This window comes from Pyxicephalus adspersus, chromosome 4 (assembly GCF_032062135.1).
Source record: "Pyxicephalus adspersus chromosome 4, UCB_Pads_2.0, whole genome shotgun sequence".
Classification (NCBI taxonomy): domain Eukaryota; kingdom Metazoa; phylum Chordata; class Amphibia; order Anura; family Pyxicephalidae; genus Pyxicephalus; species Pyxicephalus adspersus.
Window position 1 is genome coordinate 7,079,265 of NC_092861.1, and position 12,998 is coordinate 7,092,262.

Consider the following 12,998-nt stretch of genomic DNA (forward strand, 5'->3'; position numbering starts at 1 on the left):
CCTGTCCATCGAGGTCTAACCCTGGTTTATGCCAAGCTCAGCACTGTGTGTGATCCCTGCTGTGCCCAGACAGGTATGGCAGGGACACGTAGCCATGTTCCTCGGCTAAGTGAATGGCAGCTTGGCAGGCAAGGCCAACCTAATGGGGCAGAGGCTATATTAGCCTCTGCTGTGACTTTGGACCAGTTACTTAGCTGTTAGGACTCTCCCTAGCAGGTGCCTAGCCTGTACCTTGTGCTGACTGCCTGATTGGTTACCACTGCCGCCTTGCCTGCTGCATGTCCTGACCTTCTTCCTGGTTACTCATGCCACCATGCTTACTGCCTGGATACCAATGCTGCCTTATGTGCTGCATGCCCTGACCTTCTGCCTACTTACTCCACATTGTCTGCCACCTACCCTGATCATTGCCTGGTTACCAATGTCTCCTTGTCTGCCGTGAATTTTCATCTGAATACTGACGCTGTTCTGCTGTCTTCACACAGAAGCCCACCTCCACTGCTCCACCCTTTGGTGGGGTGACTCTGGGGGTCACAACCTGGCAGTATCCTACAAAAATGAGTCTGGTAGTCAGTGAGATTACCTGCCCATCCCTTGCTGGGTGCTCTGGCGAAGACCAGGTGTGGATTAGACTTCGTGCCCATGGTTATCCCACGTTTCGTGCCAGTAGGGGATCATATTTATTACCACTCACAGATATCACAGTATTCTCCCTGACAATGAGCCTGATTTATTAAAGCTCCCCAATGCTGGAGAGAATACGCTTTCATTACTGAAGCTGGGTGATCCAGCAAACCTGGAATTGATCTGGTTCAGGATTAAAAACATTTGCTAACAAATGACTTTGAAGAAATCCATTCCAGGTGTTCTGGATCAGCTTCACTGATGAAAGTGTATTATCTCCAGCTTTGGAGAGCTTTAATGAATCAGGGCCAATGACTCCAACCAAATGGTATTACCCCCAGTATTGGTCATAAAAAACCCACCTCTGTAGCATACAGGATGTCGATGATTCTGGACAAGATGCCGTTGCTCTCACTCTCATGCTCCTGACAGATCAGCTCTATGTCTCGCAGTTTACTGAAGTAAAAGTCTCGTTCTTTCTCCAGCCCATCCACTGTTAGCTTCAGCTCCATTAACTGAACAGAAAGTAAGAGATGAATGTTAGAGAGGAAGAGATGAGTGTTATGGATAGTACTGATACCTGCATATCAATTAGGAACATCTTGACATCTTGGAAGTATTAGTGCAACCCATAAAAAGAGAGAAATCGACCTCAATATTATACTAAAATATTACTTGTTTACACAGAAAAACAAAAAAACGGTCATTGGTTTCAACCATAATCTAAAAATAAAATAAATATCTTTGGGCATATTCATAATAGCCAAACAGGCATTCATAAAAAATAGACTGCAGGTGACTATTCCTTGCTAATGCTGTTCACTTAGTAAAATAAGTTATCCTCATGCAAGATAATTTGAACCTAGATACTGAACCTGGTAAAAAATCACTATGCAAACAATGATAAATCACATGGAAGGGCATTTAAAAGTAATGGGTTTATTATTGTTTGGATGGTTGAAGTCAGCAAAGCTGCTCCTCATTCACTAAGCGAAATATCCCTTGCAAGGGTATGATTCACTTTGCTAAGTGAACTGCCATGTTTGCTTTAGTAAATCAATCCCTATGTCCCCTTGCTGACCTCACGAAGGACATATGTGGATCTGTACAAGCTTGGTCAGTTTGCATTCCTTCTTCATCCCTTCTATATACCTTTACATCTTCTAATCGGACTTACAGGATACAGTGTCATCACACAACATGTCTGTAGTTCTGTAGTCAGTAGGGCAGATAAACACACACACACTGATCGGAGAACGTTTCTACATTTTGGACTGACTTTTTTTTACAATCACACCCTACAAAAGACTGAAAAAAAGAATTGCGGCAACTCTTTGGGGAAGGTTCTTCTATATCACACCATGAATGTGCCATTGTGCACAAAGGTAGCGCCATAAGGACATGACCTAATAAGTTTAATGTGGTGGAACTCAAATGGACTTCTTGACCTGGAAAGCCGATTGGGAGATCTTGGCTTTCCTGTCCAATAGCTGACCTCACTTTTGTTTATTTGGCTGAATGGGCACCAATTCTTACAGATCCGAAACTTGTGCAAAGCCTTTCCATAGGTGATGAAGCTGGTATAGCTGCCAAGGATCCATTTCAAGGATCAAATCAAAGATAAATGTCTTCAAAGAGGTTGGAAAATTCTGATGGTTTTTCCAAGCCTATTCTTGGCTTATTGAGATGGTAACTGATTGTGAAATAACATTTTGATGACTTATTTGTTTATTTTTTAATAGAAATTTCTAAAAAAGTTTATAATGACCAAGTACTTTCTGGACTGAAAAGTCAGTAGTATGAACTGCCATCTCTTACCTGTTGGTTAAGTTCCATTATCTGTGAGTCCAGGTCATTGCCGCCATTCCTGGTGATGGGTGGATTTTTCCGTACAGGGTGGGAGGTGTTTTGCAATCTTGCAGGAGGCTGCATTATCTTGGGCCCAGTAGGGGATGTTCTCTGGGGGACTGTGGAAGGCATTAAGAAAAAACAAATTAAAGATATACCGAGAAACTGACAGCTATGTGGATAGTCAGCGTTGCCTCCTGATAACAGCAATCATGTCACCAATACAGTTTATTATACTGCTGGACTATTAATCCCTGTATGGAAATGCATAGCATTTACTGTGCTTACATTTTTGGTATTTTTTGAATTGACTTGTCCTGAATGTTTTGAAGGCTCATATACCAGCTTCTGTTATACACACAGCAGGATAATTCACACAAGAAGATAACATCCCTTCCTCTTCTTTTATACATAAGCCTGATGGACCATATGACTATTTTTATCCTCATGCAGGGTATTTTTACATATGTAGACCGTGAGTGCTTAGAGCAGGTTTCCTATCTGAATTCCCAGCATGTGTTCCAATCCATAGAGATGTAGTGGGGTGGCCAGCACCCCACGATGCAGGTGTATAAGAGGTAGAGGTGCTGGCCCCACTGACAGGAGTGGCCATTTTATTTTTGGTATTGATGCTTGTGTGGTCACCCCCAGTCAATACGGCGTTGGGGCAGTCGTGGGCCAGAATAGCACCAGTGGTTCCTGAAAGACTCCTGAAGCTACTGTGATCAGGTGTATGCTGTTGCTGTCACCAGTGGGCTGACCAATTCCCCACTGTGCAAGTGTTTGTGCAACCCACTGTGTGCATCCAATTGTGGGAGACACATCATAAAGAGCTTGCAGACTTCTAAAACTTTATACAGCTAAGTGACATTTGCTTCTTGAACTGAGTGCAGTTTGCCAAGTGTTTCAGTCAAGCCTTAGACGCCACCTAGTGTCCATTGTTGGAAACTGTTATCCCCTTTGTATTTGACATTTTCCTATTGCATTCCCCTTGTTTGTAACATCCAATACCTCAAAACGTGTAACCATAAGTTTGTTTATTTTGCAAAATACTCAGTAAAGTGCATTTTATATTTCCTCTGTCTGTTTAGCGGACCTTACTTACCTTGCCTTTACAGAAGCACCACATATTAAAATGCTTACATTTAAAGTTTTATCATTATATAAATAAAACTGACCACATGTGTAAATGAATCAGTGGCAAGTAAATATATAAATTTACCTGCTGTGCTGATGGGTTTTTTGGGCTTGTTGAAGACCTGTTCTCCTGGGTTGGGTGGGGGTGCTAGGTCCTGTCCTTGTCTAGCCAATAGGGGGTCGTACTCCTTTCCATCATAATTTGCATCAAAGAATTTCTTGAACCATTGCACAAATTCAAAATTGTCTTGAAACTTTCCTTTCACTAGCCTTTCCACAGGAATAATCTGCAGAGGCAGAAATTGTGTTATAACTGGGCTGGAGTCTAATAATAACAACACAGTGGGTCTGATTTATTAAAGCTCTCCAAGACTGAAGAAGGTAGACTATCATGGGAGAACCTGGGTCATCCAGCTAACCTGGAATAGATTTCTTAAAATATTTTTCTGGCAAATCCAATCAATTCTAGACCAGATCTTTGCCAGGTTTGCTGAATCACCCATGTTCTACTATGATAGTCTATCTTCTCCATTCTTGGGATTTTTAATTAATCAGGCCCTATGAATTATAATAGCACAGTATGTTAATGTCTAGGACATTAAAATTTAGAGATTTAAAAGTTTTGGATAGCATAGGGTAGGGTTAGCACTCCTGTAAGAGAAATTTCCCAAATAGGATAACGGTGGCAAAATAAAACCAGAGGTTTTACCCTTACCCTACCCTATCCAAAGTGAAAAACAAGCTCTGTCTTTAGATATACCTTAATGTCCAAGCTTACACCAAAAATTCATACTCTTTGACTCCAAACACCAATGAATGACATAATATAGGCTCTTATCTGCATATTGTTGGCATACAATAGCAAAATGTGATTTATTACATGTTATGGCAAAATGTTTGTGGGCACCTGACCATCACAGCTATATAAGCTTGCTGAACTTATTAATATAGAGTTGTCAGCAATTTGTGGTTATATCAACCTGCACTCTTCTGGTAAGATTACTCAAGATTATGGAGTTTTGAAAAAAGTAGTTTCTATTCAAAAGAGCATTTGTGAGGTCAGATACTGATGTTAGACAAGAAGACCTGGCTTGCAATCAACATTTCAATGAATTAATCACAAAGGTTTTTATTAGGGTCAGTGCAGGTCGTTATGGAGCTGGGTCTGTACACAGGGACACTGTCATGCTGCACCTCAACATGATTTTGGAAGGATGTCTACAAAAATTTGACATATAGTAGGTATGATGGTGATGGATCCACAACAAATTGCCCATACATTGTATCAAAAACCAAACATCATCCATAATAATAATAGTGAACAAGACATCTGACGTTAGCTGCCACCAAGCAACTTTCTAAGCTACTAAATTTTATCCATTAGTTTAAAACTATTGCAGACAATTTGACCACTTCAGTGTAAGTGATTTAATGGTCCACCACAAACAATAAATAGTTTCCTGTTCATGGCAAACTTACCTTTTCAATGGACATCTTCTTGAATGCAGCTTGTAAGACTTTGAAATTGTGGATGTATTCATGTTCCAGCTTGACATGAAATTTCACTTTCTTCAGTAAGATACAGCCAGGGAAGAGCATGTCCATAAACTGACAGTACGCTGCACCTAAAGAGAGAAGATAGCTTTTCCAGAACCACATTATCGCCTTTATCATTTTCACTACTTATAAAAAAAATTACTAATTCCAAACAAAGAGAGTTTTAGTATGATCTTCTATTAAAAACTCAGTACTAACAATCATTTATTAAGATAATTTTTTAATATAAAATGAAACCCCTCAATAATTTTCTGCTGTCATCGTACTTCCACCCAGAGGAGTTATATTTGATATAGGTTAGCTTCTGACTTCTACTATGTTGTGGATATTCCAACAAAGAAACCTCACCACAACATTTCCTGACTCTATTTCAGTCCATTAGTTAATTCTTGGTGTCCCTGGCCACCTTTGTGTTCAGGCTCCTGCAGATACATTCCCTGTAATATAAAACAGATTTATGGCTATGAGGAAGATGAGGAAATAAGGCCCAGGCTCTACCAAGGTGGTCGCCTTCAGTGGAGTACAAGTTATGTTAAGACAGAAATGAAGAAAATGGAGAATGTACACCGGTGACTAGCCTTTTGCCTTCTGCTTGACGTTTTTGGACACAACTTTCCCAGTGTAGACCTCTTTTAGGAAATCCTAATATATATGAGGCCCCACCTAGATCCCAGTGCATGTATTTCCAAGGAGACTGACGTAGCAGTATTTACCCCAGAGTTTGTTTAAGCTGGGTGGGAAGAAGCTGTAGGTAGATGGTGGCCCCTGTATTGTGACCCAACTCTTCATTAACCACCCAAAAGTAGCCGGGTAGTTACTGAACAATGCTGGGTGGTGCACCTGGCTAAAAGGGGCTGGGAAGAACACTCTATAGGCAGCAGCACTGGAATGTTGAGGGGTAGAAGTTGTAGACTACCAGAGAGGTATGTGCAAAGGACTGGCCCTTAGAGTTTTCTTTTAAACTGAATAACTTCACTGACTGGTTCACTTGATTTAAGTCCTTCTTTTCATCTCTACCAAGGTAGATACAATCAGTTATACTAAACTGACCGTATTGATATGATATGAAAACAAGTACAGGTACATGTCACCATCATGTCAATCACAACCTTCCAAAGCTACCCGGTTATCTGTACCTACACCTCAGTCAAAGAAGAAATAATATGGCATGTAGCTTACCTGAACATAGCTGTTCTACCTTGGTGTAGCTGAGCTGTAAGGAGTCGTTGACCCATGCCAGCATGTCATGACGACTCAGGTTCTCACTGGTCACAGAGGTGGAGTAAACATTGACCGCCATCCCCCAGCTGAAACATAAAAGTTGTGTAATATGTCAATATATGAGCTGCTCATCAATGGCAATATGTAAATGACCAATAATAGGGTTGCAATACAATTACATTCATCATTTCTTAAAAACACAAGTTTAGAATGTATCCTCCATGTAACCTTAGAACTGATCACAATTCTGTCCTTCACTGTAAACATATCAAGAAAAATGATATTTATTCATAACTCATAACCTTTATTTATAACTAGATAAATAAAATATATCAAAAAGGGCAGAGAAATCTGCACCTAGATACAGAGCTGTATCCAATCCGCCTTCTTCTCAGTCTGGTGTGAGAACCTAAACACATACTGGGGGCAGAAAAACAAAAAATGTGGTTATGTGAGCCATTAACGCAATCAGGTGCTCTGTTTCATCTGAAAGGCTATTTGTTTTTAGGATAATCTGCCACAACATGCCGGATTTCACATCTGTCCTTTATGGGTTTGGAGCTCCTGTGTAAGATTCGTGAATCCAATATTTCCACCATCTGTTTCTTTCTAAAATATTTTTATACAATATTCTATTTATAAGACTGTAATGCCAGAGACTGGCGCACCGACAGATGGTCTGTGCCAAATGCAGCATCTTCTCAAGGCTCCATATTGTGAGTAATATTTATATTGCCCTGCCACAAATCTAATTAATCAATGTAGTCCAGACCAACACCAGCACACAGATGAAGATAGCAAGTTAGGAATTTCTGTTTAGTTTATGTAATGAACCCACCTAATGATGGAATATGATTCAGAGGTGGTGGATCCCGTTGGATCGAGTTACCCATTGACTTCTTTTTTCTTATCTCATTTCATAGATCTGCAAATGCATCCCGCACCTCTTGTTGCATTCTCCATTGCGTAAACTAAGTTTGTCCCAGCTTTGGTAAATGGGAAGAGTTGGGAACCTACAGAATTTGATAGGTTTCATGAGCCTGCCAAGTACAGAAGTCTAAGTGCTAGATAATGACTAGTGCATCAACGATGAGTGCTATAATGGTTAACTAGTCCTTGTGAACATCTGTCCATCCCTCTGCAGCACTCCAGCCATTAATCCCCATTTACAATTGTATGTTATCATTTTCTGCTAGATAAATCCCCCCAGAGGCAGCTGCAATATACTGAGCCATTTCTGACCCACTTCCCATCAGACATCACAGAACTGTGCTAACAATGGCATCAAATAGGTTTGTATTTGTGTCCCCCGGTTCCCTACCCCCATCCTAATTGTGAAGATCTGTAAACAGAGCTCTGGGACAGACTGGTTCAGTGTGCTCTGTACAGTACTGCTGTATATGCCAGAGCTATAAAAATGCAGACTAATAAAAACAACATGATGATACTAATATGTCAAGTAAGTGTAAATCTCTATAACTAACCCGATGTTTTTTTTGCCTCTGTGATGATTCATAAAAGAGGTGGAAGGCTCACAGATACCCCATTAGAGATTCTAGAATGTAATCCCTCACTGGTCCACTAATCTCAGAGGACTCCTTTAAATTCTTCCTTTTACGGAGGGATCATTGCTGTAGTAAAGGAATGCCATCAGAATCTCAGGCGTCATTGGATCTGCAGCATGTGTTACATAAGAGCAGACAATTACATAACACCGCATTGTACCGACTCTTCTCCTCCGGGATTGAAGCTGGCAACAATTTCCAGTTAATGCTGCTGAATTACGCTAAACTGGAGCAATGAATTTTTATCTCTGCTCCCAATTCACCTCTGTTTAAAGGGCCAGAGACAATAAATTACAATACCATCTCTAAAGGCATTTCCAAACAGTTATAGTATATAAAAACCAACATTTGAATATAACAGTAAGTGTTTCTCGATTAAAGTGAACCTGTCACAAACCTAGCTCGGCCTCATTAGGAATATGAAACATGTAAAACCTGTGGATGACGTCAGTAATAAAAAACCCACGCCAATGCAATGAGTACATGCAGAGGAATCAGCAGATAAAGTTCTTTTGAAGCCTAAACCTTTTCTGTTACCATTACTGTGCTATACAGTACCCACTCCCTCCATGTTTTAGAAGCAGACAGACCAATAGGTATGTTTTAGAAACAGGAGTGGTGGGGACGGGGGGCGAGTTCAACTTTAGGTCAGGATCTGTACATACCTTGAATGACCTAGGGTTTAGTACAAACCAACCAGAGTCAATTATTTGCTAAACTAACCCGTTTATTTGATATTCCAATGAGCCTATAGGTATCTGTAATCCATAAACCATTAAAAATAAAGTAACTCACTCCAAATAAGAAGACCAAGATGTATATTTATTAGGAATGCCCAAATAATTGTAATTTAGGAATTATTATTTAGATCGCAGCATGAACCCTGCTTGAAGCAGACATTCAATCTGCTTTACCTTTCCCTTATTTTGATTCTCAGTACTGAGTCCTGATGAATGTAGAAGGCTAGCTCCTGGGAGGAGGGAACATTTTAAGAATTGGGTGTTCCTAGGCTGTCTGTATTTGCATGTGGACCATTTAAATTTTCCAGAAAAGTTCTACTAGTTCTGTCTGGGACATTATTAACCCCCTCTAACTGATCCCAGGCACTAATACCCCAGCCACGGGTCACCTGCACAGCACCTTCTCCAGGTGTCCACATCAGTGCTTGTGCATACTTTCTATTACTCCCTATAAGTTGCCCTGTGGTGTGGTCCTCTTAGTAACAAGAGTCTTTTGTCATTTAAGGGGCCTTTAGGGTACTGGGCAATGGCGACATATAACTGCAGCGTTGGTGCCACCGGAAGCAAAACTGGTGAGGGACCTGAAAGGCCCGTTTAGTTGAGTATATATTCCACCATAAGGTAGGGAAAACCATGTGGTATGGGTTAGAGGGGGCAAGAGGGGGGTGTACCTGAAAATTGCTTTAGATTAGTAAATATTCCACAAGATGGGAAAAAAACAAGGTTTAGTATATTCCATCACAAGATAGGAAAAAAACATGCCGTATGGGTTAGAGGGGAGCAAATGGGGGTTCATTTTTGTAGAACTAGATTGGCAGACCCCGTACCCAAAAATTAGACTACCGAAGTACCTGGAAGGTGGATATAGGTTGGTATATATTCCATCACAAGATAGAAAAAAAAACATGCCCTATGGGTTGGAGGGGGTAAACAGGGTGTTGATATTTGCCCAGAAATGGGCTTTAGGGGCTTGGGTGTACATAGGTTTCTTACTGACACTCTGCCTTCTGGAAAATGATCGTGTTGGTGGGAATTAGGTTACTCGTGCCTTATTTATGAAGACTTGGCTCTGTGAGATGATGGAAAGCAGCTGTACACAGGGGACGGGAGATTATATAACACAGAATCCTGCTCCAACCTTCTATACATAACATGACCAAAATACAAACACTTTCATGTTTTTTCCCACTGCAGTCTTTAAAATGGAAACCGACATTTTGCTATTTCATATTACAAGGAATGAGTAGAAGGAGCTGAAACAATTATTCCCATTAAGTAAATGTAAACCCCATGAATACAATCTGGTATTTTTCTTTATTATAATTTCAACATTTGTTTTTAATTTATTTTAACCTACAGAATTCAATCAAATATCTGGTGATACTGCCATGTAGAACTAATAGGTTGTAGGGTGACTACTGTATTCCAGTCTGCTCTACTGTGTTGTCACCTTTCACATGAGCCCCTAGTGGAGACCAGTTGTGCCCACACACACATTGCTCAGGAATATTCTTTATAAGGACGCTGGCCAGGGTCCCAGTGTTCCAACTGAGACAATGGCAGAGCGTTCAGGGAGCTATGCATTTGGGGTCCACGCTTTGTTTACATTGATATGTGATGCAACTAGCTGGTGTGAATAGACCCTTTTTAGGGACATCTACCAGAAAAAGACCTCTCCCTCTAAACTCCTAGCTACAGGCAAGGACTTTTCTCCAAAACTTTTGGAGTTTTGATTCAATATCTGGGAGATTCCACTGGAAAGGTCTTCCCACGTACTTTAGGACTCTCTTCTCATCTGAAATGGGGTGCTTCTGCATTCTACATAATTTAATTTCTGAAAATTAGCAGGGATAATGTGAGACCCTCGTAATGGGCATGACAGGAGTGCAGACCCAGGAACACAGCACAGGAATGGTGGAAGCTACACAAAATGGACACAGTAGGTGTACTGACTTAGGACCTCAGTCCAGGGTTGGTAGGGGACCCTTAGTTGTAAGAACTCCTCATAATGTGCAGATTTATGAGATAGTGGTAGCCCATCATAATGGGCACAGCAGGAAAGCAGATTGAGTGATTTACCACAGAAAGAATAAATGCCCATATTAATGTCATTTCAAGCCAGGAACATGGCACAAGAATTGCTCAATGGACACAACATGTTTTTAGACCCGAAAACCCCAGCCCAGGACCATGGTAATGGGCACAGCAGGTGTGCAATCCCAGGAACACAGCACAGTGATAGTGGAAGCTCCTCTTAATGGTCACAATGGGGATGCAAATTGAGGAACACAGCACAGGGAATGTGGATGCCCACCATAATGGGCATAGCTTGTATTTAAAGCCAGCAATACAGCACGAGGAATCCAGCAGCCCCTCAATGGGCACAGCAGATTTTTAGATTTTGGAATTCAGTGCAGAGGTGGTAAGGTGTGCAGATCAGTGACCAGTGCAGGAATCTCACAAACAGTCCATGAGAGATCTAAAACATTACTTGGCAGTTCAACACTACAACTTCTATGAAACAAAAATGTCACTTTTGGGTGAACTGGCCCTTTAAAGAAAACATGAACATTTCAAGGAGAACTGTTTGAGAGGTGGCCAGAAATAATCTGATAAATCACGCTGAATAAATCACACCAGTGGTCCCGGCATATCTTGCTGGGACTAGTTCATCATCAACCATTGGGACACAAAAATGAACCATTGTGATATGAGAAAAGTCTGGGCAGGAGGACTTATTTTTTTCCTGCAGTGCCATGCTTAGGTTTTTATGCTCCCTCTGCATGCAGCATCTTCTGGTAATGAAAATCACTCTGCAGAGAGGGAAATCAGCCCACACAATACAGGTGACACTTCCAAAGGGGGGCACCTTGCCAGGCTAAGAAGGTCCTACCTGTACCATCGCTCCTCCCTGACAACGTGCTTCCTGAAGGGGATAATTCGATGCTCCTCAGTGCTGCAGCGGCCTCGGGAGGGCAGGAGTGGGGAGGGCATTGGGTGTGGAGGAGGCTCAGCTGCAGTATGCAGAGGATGGAGTGGTACACTGACGTCTGGCTGAACTGAATATAGCAAGAGAGAGGAGAGAACAGACTAGAGAGGAGGGAGGGGTCCTAGCAACACACTGACCAACTCTGTGCCAGCCTGATGGCAGAATGCTACAGGTCCTCACTCTGTGCCAACCTGATTGAAATAAATCACATATGGGTCTTATGTGCCAGCCTGATAGTCACACATTATAGGTCCTCACTTTTTGCCAGTCTGAGTGTAACAAATTTCAGGTTCTCACTCTGTGCCAACCTGATGGAAATAAACCACATATGGGTCTTCATTATGTGCCAGCCTGATAGTCACACATTATAGGTCCTCACTTTTTGCCAGTCTGATCATAACAAATTTCAGGTTCTCACTCTGTGCCAACCTGATGGAAATGTATTACAAGTCTTCATTATGTGCCAGACTGATAGTAATTTACTACAGGTCCTAATTCTGTGCCAACCTGATAAAAATGAACTATAAAGTTTTTAAGCCAGCAGCATATTAAAGGCAATGAATTTGTGCCAGTCTAATAGTAATATACCACATTACCACATTACAAGCCTGGTAATATCATATTTCAAGTTCTCATTTTGTGCCACCCTGATGGAAATATACTACAATTTTTTTACTATGTGCCAATCTGATAGAAGCATAAAACAGATCTTGACTTTGTGCCAGTCAAATAGCAGCATATTGCAGGTTCTCATTCTGTGGCAGCCTGAGGGCAGCAAGTTACCTCTCCAGGTATGGGCCATTACAACCCATATATTACACGGTGCCAACACAACACAATAGACCAGTCACTGAGAACATAATATTACACAGTGTTCCCCCCAGAAATATTCTTTAGCTGAGTGGAAAGAATCTGTAGGTGGGTGGTCAAAAAGGAGACGGGCAACACGTGACAAATTTAGTGTTCCCATTTGGAATCCAGTACCCCCCTATACCTTTTTCAGCTTTCTACCACCCCCGATATTTTTTCCAATTTTCTAACACCCACCCTCTTGTTATTTCCCACTTTTCCATCATCTTTGTATCATGCCTCAACTGTCCAGTGCCCCTGTATTGTGACCCAACTTTTCAGTAACAACTAAAAATACCTGGGTGGTTCCAGAAGAGTGCCGGGTGGTGCACCCAGCTGAAAGGGGCCGGGGAGAACAGTTCATAAAACCAACATCCTGTGGAGCTCCAGTCATTGATAGCAACACATTGCCCATCAGTGATAATGGCATAGTACACTGCTATATTTCAATATATTACACTCTATTGC

The 12,998-nt window shown here is 41.4% G+C and overlaps 1 protein-coding gene across 5 annotated transcripts in view; it reads right to left on the reverse strand.

The window, feature by feature from the left end:
• MAPRE3 (microtubule associated protein RP/EB family member 3) overlaps window positions 1-12,998 on the reverse strand; it is a 47,916-nt gene that overhangs the window by 3,149 nt on the left and 31,769 nt on the right. For 4 of the 5 annotated variants that reach the window (XM_072407299.1, XM_072407298.1, XM_072407297.1 and 1 more), the window contains 5 exons: window positions 6,346-6,473; window positions 5,089-5,234; window positions 3,695-3,896; window positions 2,443-2,591; window positions 987-1,139 (listed from right to left, as the gene is read on the reverse strand). In XM_072407299.1, the coding sequence (XP_072263400.1) occupies window positions 987-1,139; window positions 2,443-2,591; window positions 3,695-3,896; window positions 5,089-5,234; window positions 6,346-6,466 (771 nt within the window). In that variant the 5' untranslated portion in view covers window positions 6,467-6,473. Of the gene's footprint in view, window positions 1-986; window positions 1,140-2,442; window positions 2,592-3,694; window positions 3,897-5,088; window positions 5,235-6,345; window positions 6,474-11,585; window positions 11,741-12,998 lie in introns of those variants that run through there. The other variant, XM_072407296.1, reaches the window with a different exon arrangement.